Consider the following 14,459-nt stretch of genomic DNA (forward strand, 5'->3'; position numbering starts at 1 on the left):
CCACAGTGTAGATGGGAACCTGGCTCATGCATATAAATTGCATATAAAAACTGTCCCATCCAATTTCCTTGATTCAAGTGAGTTTTCTTTTTCATATTTTCTGTACTTCCAAAAAAGTATATTAGAAAAACAACATATGATTGGCTGTATGTGTGTTTGTCTACTCTACTGTCTGTCTGTCTAGCTGTCTCTCCTTCTCAACATCATCTTCTTTATCTTCTATTTCACTGCCTGCAAACAATAACTTCAGTGAAAAGCAAGAAGCCAGTACCACCCTGCGATCCTGGTCCAGTTGTAGAGCTTTAATGACAGTTACGCCAGTTACAGCTGACACACTGAGAATAAATGCAAATACAAATTCCTCACTAGTCTACTACTTCACACAGGTAGAATAAATTATACTAGGCAAAATACACACATGCTAAACAAAAAGCAGAACAAAACAAGCAGCAAAAGGACCAAGAGGTAAGCAGGTGGGGTGCAGGTGAGCATGTCTGTACATCAAATTCTCATTGGTTTATTGTCAGCGAAAAATACATATATACACAATGTAGAAGGTTGCCACAGCCAGCATCCGAAGAGGTTCCATGGCTCTTGTGCAGAGAGATAATGCTGTATGAAAAAGTGATGATATATGGGCACCAGCATCTAGTGGGAATGTTAATAAACTGATTAAACTCTTGAATTCCATCTAATAATCAAATTCACAATAGGCATGATATCAGGACCAAATTCTAAACATCTCTCTTGAACAGTATCAAATACAGAACAGAGAGGAAAAAAATATAAACTTAATACAGAAGCATATTTGATTATTCGTGTACTTTTTATGTGTGCAAAAATGTCGTGGAGTAAGGGCAATGGTCTTCTGTTTGATCTCCATTTAGCCTCCAGCCCATTAACCTTAAAGTGGTTTCCACTGAAGAACAGAACACAGGTCAATACAATGACATTCATGTAGCTCCTGTATTTTACTCCTGAGCTGTACAATAGTTTCTGTAGAGAGCATGGGGAAATGGAATGAAGAGGAGTTTTCCAATTGGTCCCTATGTGTGATTAGAGTGAGAAAGATCAAACCTCTGACAAACTCTCTCCTGCTCTCTGACTCCTCCTTCCTTTATACAACTACTTTGTATTTTGCACTAGTATGGGGCACTGTTTAAGCAATATGGAGGTTTACAAAAATGTTCTTCATATGTTGACACAATTTACTACATGTCTAAATACACTCTGATTCTCATATTGTGTCAATTCAGTTATTATGAATTATATTGACAATAAATTATATGTACCATAAATTCTCCCATTGAAAGATAAATACAGTCTACTCACAAAATATTTGCGGTTTCTTCCACTGTGCAGTTGTTTCATTGCTCGGAAACTGCAAAGAAACACAGCACTTTCTGAATATGTCAAATTGTGCTTAATGGTGAAGGGTGTTACTGTATAATCCTATGTAGGAAGGGTTGAGTTTCACCGATATTGCTTAACAGTGATAAAGTGAAAAAAATGTGAAAAAAAATATGTACTGATCAATGCACTGCAGAAATGTACAGTATATTATACAAAGGTTATAAAGACAACAAGTAAATATGGAGAAACAATAGATTTGGAATCAGTAGCAATGAGCATCATCAGCAAGGTAAGATGCTGTAGAAGCAGATCACAACACAGACCTTTAGCAAACCTGTAACAACGCAGTTAGTCCAATTGTAAGTGCAGATAATTATGGATCGTTGATGTTGGCTTGTCATAGTACTGACCAGAGGTTCTTTTTCAGTGATATATTATATGCAAGGATTAGACACTGAATTACCTAAAATCAAAACAAACGGAGATGAAGAGAAGATCTCTGTTTTTTGATGCCAAGCTGCCTGAAGAAATATTGGAGTGACAAATGAGTTGACAAATGAGTGTCACACTGAATGTCCGCTGCTCATTCCGTCAACAAAGAACACACATATCTTTACCTCTTGAAGAAAAGTTCCGTTAGTTTGCTACCAAGGTGTTTATCTGCTTTAGATACTTACACATGCACACATAATTCTTCACACGTTGAGAGACTTTTTTTTCTTTTTAAGCTGCCAATATTTTGTGCTGATAACTATCTGTACTGTGTTACTGTAATAACTATAAATTTGGTCAGCTTCACAGTAAAATATAAAGTACTTAAGGCTGCTCAAGCATTGTATTTTTCTGATTTTTCAGCATCAAACAAAACTTGGAAGACTAAAACTCAGAACCAGTCTGTGTAGTTAAGTTACAAAACAACTCCTTACAATCCTGTTTTTGCTGACCTCCAGTGGTATAAATTCCCACCACCCATCTGAGATCTGTGTGGTCAAAAGTACGAAACACTTGAAATTGAGGTAGCATTCATGACTCCAGCATCAAATCACACCTCACAAACAGAAAAAATATGTCAGTAAATGAGACTCAGTATATGTGATCATGAAGACCAGAAGCTCACTTAACAAAGTAACCACACTATGTTCCTTCAAGGTGTCCTAAGACTAAATGCAAAGGGAATTTCTGAACTTAATGTTAATAGCAATTTACATATAACACCCAGTCTAATATGACTGGCTAAGAGTTGACATCGAAACAGTTTCTATCTTAGTTCATAGTTATCCAGTATTAGAAATTGGATATACTGATGTTGCGGTATGAATGATAAATAAAAATCTATTGATAAGTGCTTGTGGATTTGGTTGGTCCCATGGGGAATGTTTAAAGCTTTGATCCTTAAATTCTGGAGAAACACTAACATATCGACACATTAAAAGTTAAATATCAGCCCTGTGTTGTCAGTCACATACACGCTCACTGGACATTTGTATGGATAGTAGCAGAAGGTGTGGGATGTGCTGGTGACAAGATGTCATGTTGTTAATATATTAGATGAGTGCTAGTAGGCCTGGCCAGTCTCAACTTGCAGTAGTCCCAATACAGCTGAGTGGTCAGTCAGCTTCATCCTGCGCTGACTGGACAGGCTGACGTTCTTCGCCAGGTAATCCACAGCAGCTGCTGCTGGAGAAAATAGAAGACACAATATTAATGGTCTTTTGGTAAGGCAGCAGATTTTTTGGAACTAGTAATTCAAACAAAATCTAAACTTACACTTTGTCTTGTTGTTTAGAGGTTATACTAAACCTTATAATACACTAAACAATAGCAGTCCAGATTTTGCAGCTATAGCTGCAATCTTTTAACACCAGCTCATAGCAATGACAACAGCAGGAATAGTTCATTTAGGCAATTTTTTGCCAATCACAGTGACTGTCAAGAGGATGCCAACAGTTTGTCTTCTGGACAGAAAGACAATAAGGCAGGTGGTAATTAGAATAACTGTGGTTCTTGGAAAGCTGGCATTAGTCCTTAGTGTTATTTCTTTTGGAGTGATAGATAATGCCCCTCCCTGGTTCAGGTGATGATAACTTCTCTTTTAAAGGTCAGGAGAGAGGAGGGTTGACAGCAGATTTGATATGACATTGCTGTATTTGGGGTTAACATGTGTGTGCGTATTGGGGGGTTGATAAGTAAGACATGTCAGGATGCAAATGTGCACAGAAAGGAAGCTGTCACTCTGTGTTAGGGAATGAGAAAAAGAAGAGAGAGCACCTATGGGTGGGCAGGTCTGTCTGCCAAGATGCCAGTCACTCAGACAGCTAGTAGAGGAACTGTGTGTGTGTTTGAGTGTGTGTGTTTCAAGAGGGTTTAGTAAGGCCCTCTAAAGGAAGCTGTTTTTCCTGTCAACCAGGTTTATGCCTTAAATCCCTGTTGAGCAGTCACACTGAGAGTCCTCTGCTTCCAAGATAGAGCCTATCAGATAGCATGCACTTAAACACATGCACACATGCACAAATATAGGAACATGAACACACACATACACACACACCTCAGCTATTTTGACAGTATGTACTTTATTCTGTCAGTAGCTTCCTGAATTAGAACAAGAGAAGATTCAGATGTCTTAAATAAACTGTTAAATCTGTCTGCAGGAGGGAGAAGTGGGTATGGTGGGCCACAGCCAAAACATATTTTCACATATTCTTTTTAGTATGCAACTTAGTAACTTAGTATCTAACTGTAAGATCATTTGAAGTTTAATTCGGGGCAATACAGAAACAAAGTTGGGAACAAAACATATTTATTACCAACTCTAGGTTTGCTTATACAAATTACAATTTACAATATATAACCAGATATTTACAGTATATTGTTTCTGTGAAAGAAAATAGGAGACCAGCCACCATTTCATAAGACACCTGCTGCAACATGGGTGCTATTACACAATGTCCCAAGAAAAACCTGCCAAGCTTGTTGCTATTGCAACAAATTTCTGCTGCTATAGTGGTGCTATTTGAAGAGATGCTCCTATGGATTTTCTGTGTGGGTATGGTATTTTATGGGCATTTAGATTTCAGAGCCTGTTGTTTCATGTAATATTACTGCTTTAAGTCTTTAGATTGTGGCACAATCCACTTTGGTTTCTACCTTTATTCTAAATTAGCTTTTTAGGTGTTCCCTTTCCACAGCTATGCAATACTGTGTCTTTTAAAAACAACTTTAGCATCTGTTTAAAAACTCTGTCTTCACCATGGAGCTGTAAAGTCCTCTCTACCTTTAAATGCTAAACCATAATTCCTGACTATAAAAATCTTTTATCACAGGAGTAAATAACTGATTGCTGTCATGAAGTCCTTTGAACCACCCCAAACTCCCTGCAATTTGCCTACAGGACAAACAGGCAAGTGGATGACCATGGGACTACACTACATCTTGGAACAGCCAGACTGCCTCTGGATAATGTTTGTGGATTCAACACCATCATTCCAGAAATTTGTCATGGCCAGCAGGACCCAGTAGGTGAGGATGGAGGAGGTCACATCTTGCACATGAACTGAAGAGTACAGTCAGTGGAGGTGCTCCTTTCCCCTCTATTCTTCTCCCTTCATATTAGTGACAGAGCCATTATTGACCTTATCCCAGACAACAATGAGTCTGCATTCTGATGAGAGGTTTAATAGCTAGTATCCTGTTGTAGACAAGTCAACATAGAACTGAAGACAATTAAGACTGTGGAGTTGACAGTGCATTTCAATACCCACTTACCTTGCATTTTGTTTCTTAATGTCATTATTATATTGTCTGCAGCTGTTATTCCTATATTGTCACTCTTATACTGTAACTTGTTTACTGTTGAGCATACTCTGCACTGTCACTGGGAAATGTCAATGACCAGCATCAAATTCTTGTATGTGTTGGCTTGAATAGTTTCCCTGAAAGATGATTGAAATCCATTGAAAAAAGCTGAATTCAGCAACAAAAAACAATAAATTTACAACAAAACCAGATCAGTATCAAAGATACAAGAGATTAATTACAGACAACAACACTAGTTAACTACAGTGGCTTGTAAAAGTATTCATACCCCTTAAACTTTTTCACATTTTCATCACATTATGACCACAAACATAAATATATTTTATTTGAATGTTATGTGAAAGACCAACACAAAGTGGCATACAATTGTGAAGTAGAAAGAAAATTATACAAGTTTATTTATTTTTTACAAATGAAAAACTGAAAAGTGCAGTGTGCAAAAGTATTCAGCCCCCTTTTCTCTGAGTGCATCCAATTGCCTGCAGAAGTTGCCTGATGGTTGCTGACTGATTGAATGTTGACCTAATGACTGAATAGAATCCACCTGTGTGTAATTTAATCTCACAAATACAGCTGTTCTGTGACAGCCTCTGTGGTTTGTTAAGAGAATATTGGGGAGCAAACAGCATCATGAAGTCCAAGGAAGACACCAGACAGGTCAGGGATAAAGTTGTGGAGAGATTTAAAGCAGGGTTAGGCTATAAAAAGATTTCCCAAACTGTGAACATCTCACAGACCACTGTTCAGTCCATCATCCGCAAATGGAAAGAGTATGGCACAACTGCAAACCTACAGAGACATGGTCGTCCACCTAAACTAACAGGCCAAACAAGGAGAGCACTGATCAGAGATGATCAGAGCTGCAGGTCAGAGCACTGATCAGCACTGATGATGAACTGCAGAGATCTACAGCTCAGGTGGGGGAATCTGTCCATAGGACAACTATCAGTCGTGCACTGCACAAATCTAGGCTTTATGGAAGAGTTGCAAGAAGAAAGCCATTGTTAAAAGAAAACCACGAGAAGTCCTGTTTGCAGTTTGCCGGAAGCCATGTGAGTGACCCAGCAAACGTGTTGGAAGAAGGTGCTCTGGTCAGATGAGACCAAAATTGAACCTTTTGGTCTAAATGCAAAATGGCGGAAACATAACAATATACATCATTCTGAACACACCATACCCACTGTCAGACATGGTGGTGGCAGCATCATGCTCTAGGACTGCTTCTCTTCAGCAGGGACAGGGAAGCTGGTCATAGTTGATGGGAAGATGGATGGAGCCAAATACAGGGCAATCTTAGAGGAAAACCTGTTGGAGTCTGCAAAACACTTCTAATCTGACTCAGCTTGAATTGTTTTGCAAGGAAGAATGGGCAAAGATTTCAGTCTCTAGATGTGCAAAGCTGGTGGAGACATACCCCAAAAGACTTGCAGCTGTAATTGCAGCAAAAGGGGGTTGCACAAAGTATTGACTCAGGGGGGTTGAATACTTTTGCACACTGCACTTTTCAGTTTTTTTATTTGTAAAAAATAAATAAACTTATGTATAATTTTCTTTCTACTACACAATTGTATGCCATTTTGTGTTAAACTTTCACATAACATTCCAATAAAATACATTTGTGGTCATAATGTGGAAAAATTCAAGGGGTATGAAAAATTTAACAAGCCACTGTACATTTCATACATTTACTTCCCCCAACATGTGAGTTCTCTTTGTCCTAATTTATGTCTGGTCCTTTGAGACAAAGAATTTTGACCACAAGCAAGATAGTCATAATTACTGTAGTCTTACTAAATCCACCACAATACAAAATCAAAGTTTCTTAACATGTCTCTATCTCCCTAAAGTTTGAAAGCAGACCCACTCTGTAAACATTTGTACGACAGACACAGAAACTGTGACTCCATCCCGGTGTGTCTGTTTAAATATAATATATGTGAATGACATTGTGAGTTAACAAACTTAGTATTTGGATTGTTTCTGCCAGCTTGTAGTCTGCATTTTCTACCAGCATATATGATGACTTGCTTAATTAGTGTGGGGTTAGCAAAATAACCCATTGCCTATGTGTAAATATGTTTTAGAAATTCAGTTCAACCACTCAATTAACTAGTGGCATCTCACTAAGTTATATAACTGTGCTATAGCAGTTAGTTACAGAGAGCAGTAAAATGTCGCTGTTGAACTAGCAGCACTCACTCTGTCCATACTGACTGTACTGGTAGCTGGCGGCCGCCACAGCAGAGTCCATGCTGTAGCTGGTGGTGCTGTATGTGGGAGGGCAGTAGGACTGGGATGATGGAAGGCTGTCCACTGCTTTGATGGAAGCCTCAACTGAACGCTGGCTGCAGCTGGCTGAGATGACATTGGATGGAGAGTCTAAGGCGCCATGAAGCGGTGAGATGGAAAAGTCATGTTGGGGCTGTGATGAAACACTGCTGGGGTTACTTAGGATGCTCATCACCTGCAAACATAGAAAAGAGGTGGTCAGTATGATTTTCAAAAGGTACCTTCAGTCAAAGAGAGCAAGTTTTAAAGTTATCTGTATGAAAGAATTATTACCCAAAATAAGACATCTGTAAGACTTTTAAGGCTTTTAGTAATGTTTATGGAGATGTAAAGTATATAAGACCTTAGCATTCAGATAGTATCCAGTAAGCATTTAGTTAATCACTAAACTATAGTGGTTTTGTGGCTTTATTAGAGGTGCCAGAAAGGAGCAGGCTAAGATTGAAAGTTTCTGTGTCTGACACCAAGAACAAAAGTCAGTAAATCAAGAGCACAAATTAAGTAATGCATCAAGTAAAGCTGACCAGCCCTCACCTGCTTTAAAGCATTTAAAAAAAAATATACAGTACACAGAACAGATCCTAGTTAATGTTAATCTAACTACACAGCCTTTTTAGCTCACCCCAGCGAAATATGATAGAGATGATGTCTTTTGGAACAACATGCAGAGAAAATTTCCATAATTAAAAACACCACCAAGAAATTTAAATAAGTAAAATTAGTCTCCAAATATTAGTTCCATCCGGTATAACTTGACTGGACGTACTGTTTGAATCATACAGAATTATATTTATCATTCTGATCCAGACATAGTCCAGTCTATTCAGGTATCTGCACCACAGACTACAGATCTGAGATCTACAGCAAGCTGTCTAGGGTTACCCAAGGTTTCACCCCATGGCAGCTGGGATCAGCTCCAGCATTCCCAGCTAACGACAGTATCCCTTCACCATAACAGTCTATTAACTTATCCATAACCTGACTGGACGTATTACAGCCCTGCAGCAAGTTGGATACAGTTATTTATCAATGCCTATAACTGCCACTGCCAAGGGTGATTGAGACAGCACATGATGGTTAAACACTATATAGATTACTTAGTAGAGTTAGCCAGAGTGGCGGAGCATCTGCAGCTACAGTGAATATATACTGGCAGTTGCTAGGATACTGGAGCTGATCCCAGCTGTCACTAGCTAAAACCATTCAAAACCACTAACTAAGTGTATCCATTTTGCCACGTTAAAGTCCTATTTGCTGGTCAGCAGCCACAGCTGATTGTGAAGCCACACACTCTGTGGCCACAGCCAGTGGGGGTCTACTACAAGATACTTGCCATAGGCCTTTTCTCAGAATGGATATCAGTCTTCTGTTATGGATCGGACAAAATGCAAATGTTTTGTGAGGGAATGTGTGCCTCCTTGGATGGTGACTCTGCTGTTTTTGCCTTGGTAGTTTTGCCAGCCCTGTGTTTTCGATCTGTGCTCTCTTCTAGTTTAGCCCTTGGATCATGGACATTGTACCTTAGCCTTGTAAGTTTTTTTGCCTAACTTTTGTAGTTTAACCTGCCTTTTTGTTGTCCCCTTTGTTCTTGTGTTTTGTAGCTCTAGTTTTGGTTGTTACTTTGTGCTTTGCCACGTTCGTAGCTATTTTTGTTGTCACATTTTGTTTTGAGTCAATCTCTTTGCCTTGTTTTAGCTACTACTTTGTTTTCTATAGCCTTTGTTCCCCTCTTCCCCTGCCGAGTTATTATACTCATCTATGAGTTAACATTTACAATAAATTCCTTTTCACTCTTTACCTGTCTGACATTTTAAATGGGTCCACTTATATCAAAGCCCTCACAAGTTTATCGGAGGATGAAACATGGAGGAGGCTCTGTATGCTTTGGGGCTTCTTTGCTGCATCTAGTGCTGGGTGCTAGGGCACAAAATCTTAAGAGTATTAACAAATTCAGAGCATCTAAGAGCAGTTTCATGTAATGCTCATTGTCCAAAAGTTCTGTCTCAGTCACAAGTCATGGACAGATTGGATTGTTATAAAGTGGCCTGCTCTAAATTTTATAAAACATAAATGAAACTAAACTAAAGGCACATAAAATATTCTACAAAAGAATATTATTATTTTTGGTTTTCCTCAAACTGTGTGCTTGGTCAGTCCTTTACATAGCATTGCTTCACTTTGATTCTCTACCTGTAATCAACTGTGTAGCTGAATGCAGTACAGCTCTTTGGCATTTCAAATGTTTGTTTTTTGTTTGTTTTTTTGAAGTGAATGCATTTTTGGTTGATGGTGACTATTTCTTAATTTTCATGATACAAGAATCAAGTGGTGATGTCAAGATCATATTGAATAAGAGAAGCAGGCAGTGACTTGAAGATGTGTAGCCTGAAGACTGACAGAACCAGAACAGTGATATTAATCATAGAATTAATTTCCAAAATTGAATGGTAAATGGTCTGCACTTATATAGTGCTTTTCTACCTAGCTGCATCTCATTCACACACACCGATGGCAGAGCTGCTATGCAGCTGATCTGACTCACCGGGAGCAACTTGGGGTTCAGTATCTTGGCCAAGAACACTTTGGCATGTGACATGGCAGCCAGGAATTGAACCGCCAATCTTATGATTGGGAGACAACTGCTCAACCTTTTGAGCCACAGCCACCCCAATGAGACACTACATCGGGATTTGACCAAATAAACTGTCCACCCAGTCACTCACTTGTTAGACTGCCTTTAGCTCTGATTACACCATGCATTCACCATGGCATTTTTTCAATAAGCTTCTGCAATATCACAACATTTATTCCCATTCAGATTTGCATTAAGTATTATCTTATTATCTTGTATTTATGACGGAAGTTGGGCCGCTGCGCAAAGTCTTAACCAGCACATTCCAAAAACTCTCAGTGGGGTTAAGGTCTAGACTCTATGGTGGCCAGTCCATGTGTGAAAATTAGGTCTCAGCTCCCTAAACCAATCTTTCACAATTTGAGCCAGATTAATCATGGCATTGTCATCTTGGAAGGTGGGAAAACCCATTGATGGAATAACCTAGTCATTCAGCATCTTCAGGTAGTCAGCTGGCCTCATTCTTTGGGCACATAACGATGCTGAATCTAGATCTGACTAACTGCAGCAACCCCAGATCATAACACTGCCCCCACAGGCTTGTACAGTAGGTACTAGGCATGATGGGTGCATCACTTCCTTGGCCTCTCATCTTACCCTGATGCGCCCATCACTTTGGAACAGGGTAAATCTGGACACATTAGACCACATGACTTTCTTCCATTGAACTTTTCTTAACCCAATTTTAGTAGTTTCAGCAATCTCTTTAGATGTTTTCTTAGCTTGATGCATGGCAATAATTTTGAACCTTTAGATTGAAGTTTTTTTCACGACCACAGAATGTGTGTCTAACCCCTATTACCTATTTGCTTAGTTAAATCCAGGTGGTGACTTTTTTTTTTTTGCGGGCAGTGTATTTTATGTGGTCATGGAATAAATGTGTAAAAACAGTTTCAGGTTGTAGTTGTTAGTGTGCTGCAGCCAGTCAACGCCTACATTTGAGGGAACTAGAAGGGCTTAACACTTTTCTACCCACTCAGTCAGACAGCATCCCAGGCTCTGTTTGGAGGAAAACACTAAATGATAAATAAAGAAAAATATATCCTACAAACATTCCATCAGTGGTATGATTTAAATTCCTCTGCTTTTCTGGCAGCTTTCATGGGTAGGTCTCGTCTTTTATTTATTTATTTATTTACTATAAAGCTCCTTGCTTTGCTTCTTGCCAAACTGAAGCAGCATCTGTTTTTCAGGCGATTTCTAATTAACATCTACTCCCCTGCCCCCACTCCTTTCCTCATTATGGGAATGATGTAAATATATGTGCTCATCCTTTTTGATTTGTTGACATGGGAGCGTGCCAGTTGACAGCATGCCCAGTAAAAGGGCTTAGGACTGCAAATTTTAATAGCAGCTGAGACTGATATTAGGCAGAACATTCATATCATTCAGGTGCAAACATCTGTGCCAACACAGTGTGAACTGGGGGCTGAAGGAGAACAAGCACAGAATGGGGGTGCACTAATTTTTTTTTTTTATGGGGGGGGGGGGGGGGGGGGGTATGTTCCTCTGTGTCAGGATTCTTGAATATAATTCAACACATTTCCTTACATTTTCCTGCTTTTTAATAATACTTTATTGTTAATATTAATGGAAGTTTATGTGGTAGTAATGCATGGGCTACGGGGGTGGAGGTGGGGGTGGGGCAATAGAAGATGCTCCCCATATTCTCCCACCCCACCTCCTTATCTCAGGCCGACAGTTGTCAGGAATCACGAGCAGAGGCCTGAGTTAGAGAGGCAGGCAGGCCTGGGGATATGGATCAAAGAGACAGAGCTGCAGAACCAAAGCAGCTCTGATCCTCCAACACTGAAACCCACTCTATTCTATCCTTACTTGCCCGCTCTCTCTGTCTCTCTCACTCTCTTTCCCTCTCAACATCTAATTGCGAGCCAGAGAGCTCCACCGTTCCAAAACAGGCTAAATCTTCTCTCACAACAAACCATAGAGGGAATGAGAGTGAAAAGGAGAAACGTATTCTGCTTCCCGCACATGATGTGCTGGGGTCACTGTGGGAAGTAATAGTTTCATCTTTAGTGGCGGGTCACTAAGTTGTCTGACCTGACAAAAACGGATTACTCGCCCAGCATCACTGACTGCCTGGGTGAAAGAAAAAAATTCCTCACTGCTTAGAGGGCTCTAAAGCAAAATAGATTTATGGGAATTTGTCAGAAAGTGTGGTTGAAAATAAAACGCTTTATTTTTGCAGGCTTTCATTTGGGGAGGGAAGTTGTAGCAACACTGATGGTGAAGCTGTGAAAAGGGTTTCTATTTATCACATGCAGTGGCATCACAGGGATGGCATGTCACACTGTCATTTTGTCTTTCTGTCAATAAGACTTGGAATTGGCTGCATACCCCACATGAAAGTGAGTCTCTAATTCTTTCCCATTCAATTTGGGAGGAGGAGGTGCAGAATTGGCTTCTGTGAATTACATTTCAAATGCAATATAGCTGTTTCAAATTGAATTATTGCCTGTCAGACTTACATATGGTCTTTCTGCAATTTTGAAGTGTGATCTTAGGAAATTTGCCCTACATTGTTATCTCATGTAAATGCCTGGGAACATGATGAAAGGGTCAACAGCAGTGAACCCATAATGAAAAAGCTTGAGCTTGCACCAGGAGCCATTCAGGATAGACAGAGAGGACAACAAACACAGAATCAACATTCACTGCATGTCAGGCATAAATAGTATTTCAACCAAATGGCTTTTCTCATGCTGTTTTGGTTTAGATTTCTAACTGAAACAGTGGATGGGAATTTCTAAAGCTGGTAAACATACCTGAAACCATTCAATAAGAAAGTTGGAAAAAATAAAATTATCTGTGTGACATGACTTAATGAGCTCTATTAATCTGTGTGACTGACAACAGACCGAAGAATCTGTTGTGTGTAGAAGTGTGGTTATTTTGTAGCAACTAGGTATTATTTTCATGTGATTTAGTTAAGATAAACTGCGCAGTTAACTAAGGTCAAAGATGAAGCACATGGGTGAGCCCTGCTAATTTTCAGCATGGCACTCTCTCTCTCCTGCTTGATCATGCAGCCTTTTTTGCTTATGGCTTTTGTTCATACTGCCCACATCATATTATTTCAACAAGTTCTCCAACTTTAACATCCACATATGCCATTTGTTCCAAACCTCATATACAACCAAAGTCGCTGTTTGTTGTAAGAATGTCCCCACTTACAGGGGCAGGTGTTTGTTAAATTGCACCACTTTTGTATAGAAATTGTACAAACAAAGTGATTTAGTTGGAATTTGACAGTAAAATGATTAGTAAAAATGAAAGTTTGCCTAAATGTAAATATAAACCAGGGTTGAAATCGCCCATAGAAAACTACTGGATCCTGAAAGGACTAGTTCAAACTAAAGTGCAAGTTATGTCAGTGTCGTCTTAACTATTGGAATCAAACTGCTGCCTTTTGTGACAAAGTTCTGTGCTTTGTTGTGCCACCCATCCAGCCAACCTCTCTCTATTGGACTTTGACTGTTTAAATAGTAGCTGACTACTTTAATATACACTGCAAGCTCCAGACATCATCAAACTGTAAACATACATGTTAATCATATTTTGATGCTGTTACCAATGACTTTCAACAAGTTTTTCACAAGAGAAGTTTGTTTTCCCTCTTGGTGTGTTTTGATTGTCTGGTGTGAATACAGTAATCACACCCAGGTGCAGAACAAAAATAATAAAACAGGACGAAATATTTAGATTTTTATTAATTTCATTTCAAAACATTCTGCCAGATTAATCGCAGACAAACATAGAGTCATGAGTAGGTGCAGTGCCTCACAGACATCAGTTTGGATAATTGTGCAACTGATGTTACATAACAAAGAATCAGCTGGGGGATGACCAACCTGCATTGTTACATTTGATTTGTTGGTGTATGCCATATGTGTCAAACTCAAGGCCCGGCATACAATTATATCCGGCATGCAAGATCATTTTATATATCTTTTTTAAATGGCTGGGTGATCTGAAGTACCGATAAAACACAAACTACAAATCACGTAATGCAGCGCAACAGCTGCCTTATTGAACAATAGGCGATCATTCCTGTGTCAACTATGGCAGTTCAATCAAGCATCTGTTAATGTATACAACCCTAATTTATAGTAAAAGCTAGCCCCTAAAAATGGCCATAAGTTGATTCTGAAAACAGTGCCTTTCAAAACAGTCGAGCAAATGTGAGTAAAATTAAGAAATATAATTTAAGAAATGGAATGTTTTGAATTGTTTTTTAACTTTTACTTAAAAAAGTACTTACTTTGATTTACTTCCAGACTGGACTATTGTAATTCATTATTCTGTTCTGACTGGAATTAGAAAGAAAGATGATATTTCTCCTACATTAGCT

General features: G+C 39.1%; 1 protein-coding gene across 1 annotated transcript in view; it reads right to left on the reverse strand.

Annotated features, from left to right (window-relative positions):
• Positions 1-2,277: 2,277 nt before the first annotated feature.
• The window catches only part of LOC113166704 (paired box protein Pax-7-like), a 40,362-nt gene continuing 28,180 nt past the window's right edge, over positions 2,278-14,459 (reverse strand). The window contains exons 8-9 of the mRNA XM_026366809.1: positions 7,366-7,630; positions 2,278-3,030 (exon numbers count right to left, since the gene is read on the reverse strand). Coding sequence (XP_026222594.1) covers positions 2,909-3,030; positions 7,366-7,630 — 387 coding nt within the window. The 3' untranslated portion in view covers positions 2,278-2,908. The remainder of the gene's footprint in view (positions 3,031-7,365; positions 7,631-14,459) is intronic.

This window comes from Anabas testudineus, chromosome 7 (genome assembly GCF_900324465.2).
Source record: "Anabas testudineus chromosome 7, fAnaTes1.2, whole genome shotgun sequence".
Taxonomy (NCBI): domain Eukaryota; kingdom Metazoa; phylum Chordata; class Actinopteri; order Anabantiformes; family Anabantidae; genus Anabas; species Anabas testudineus.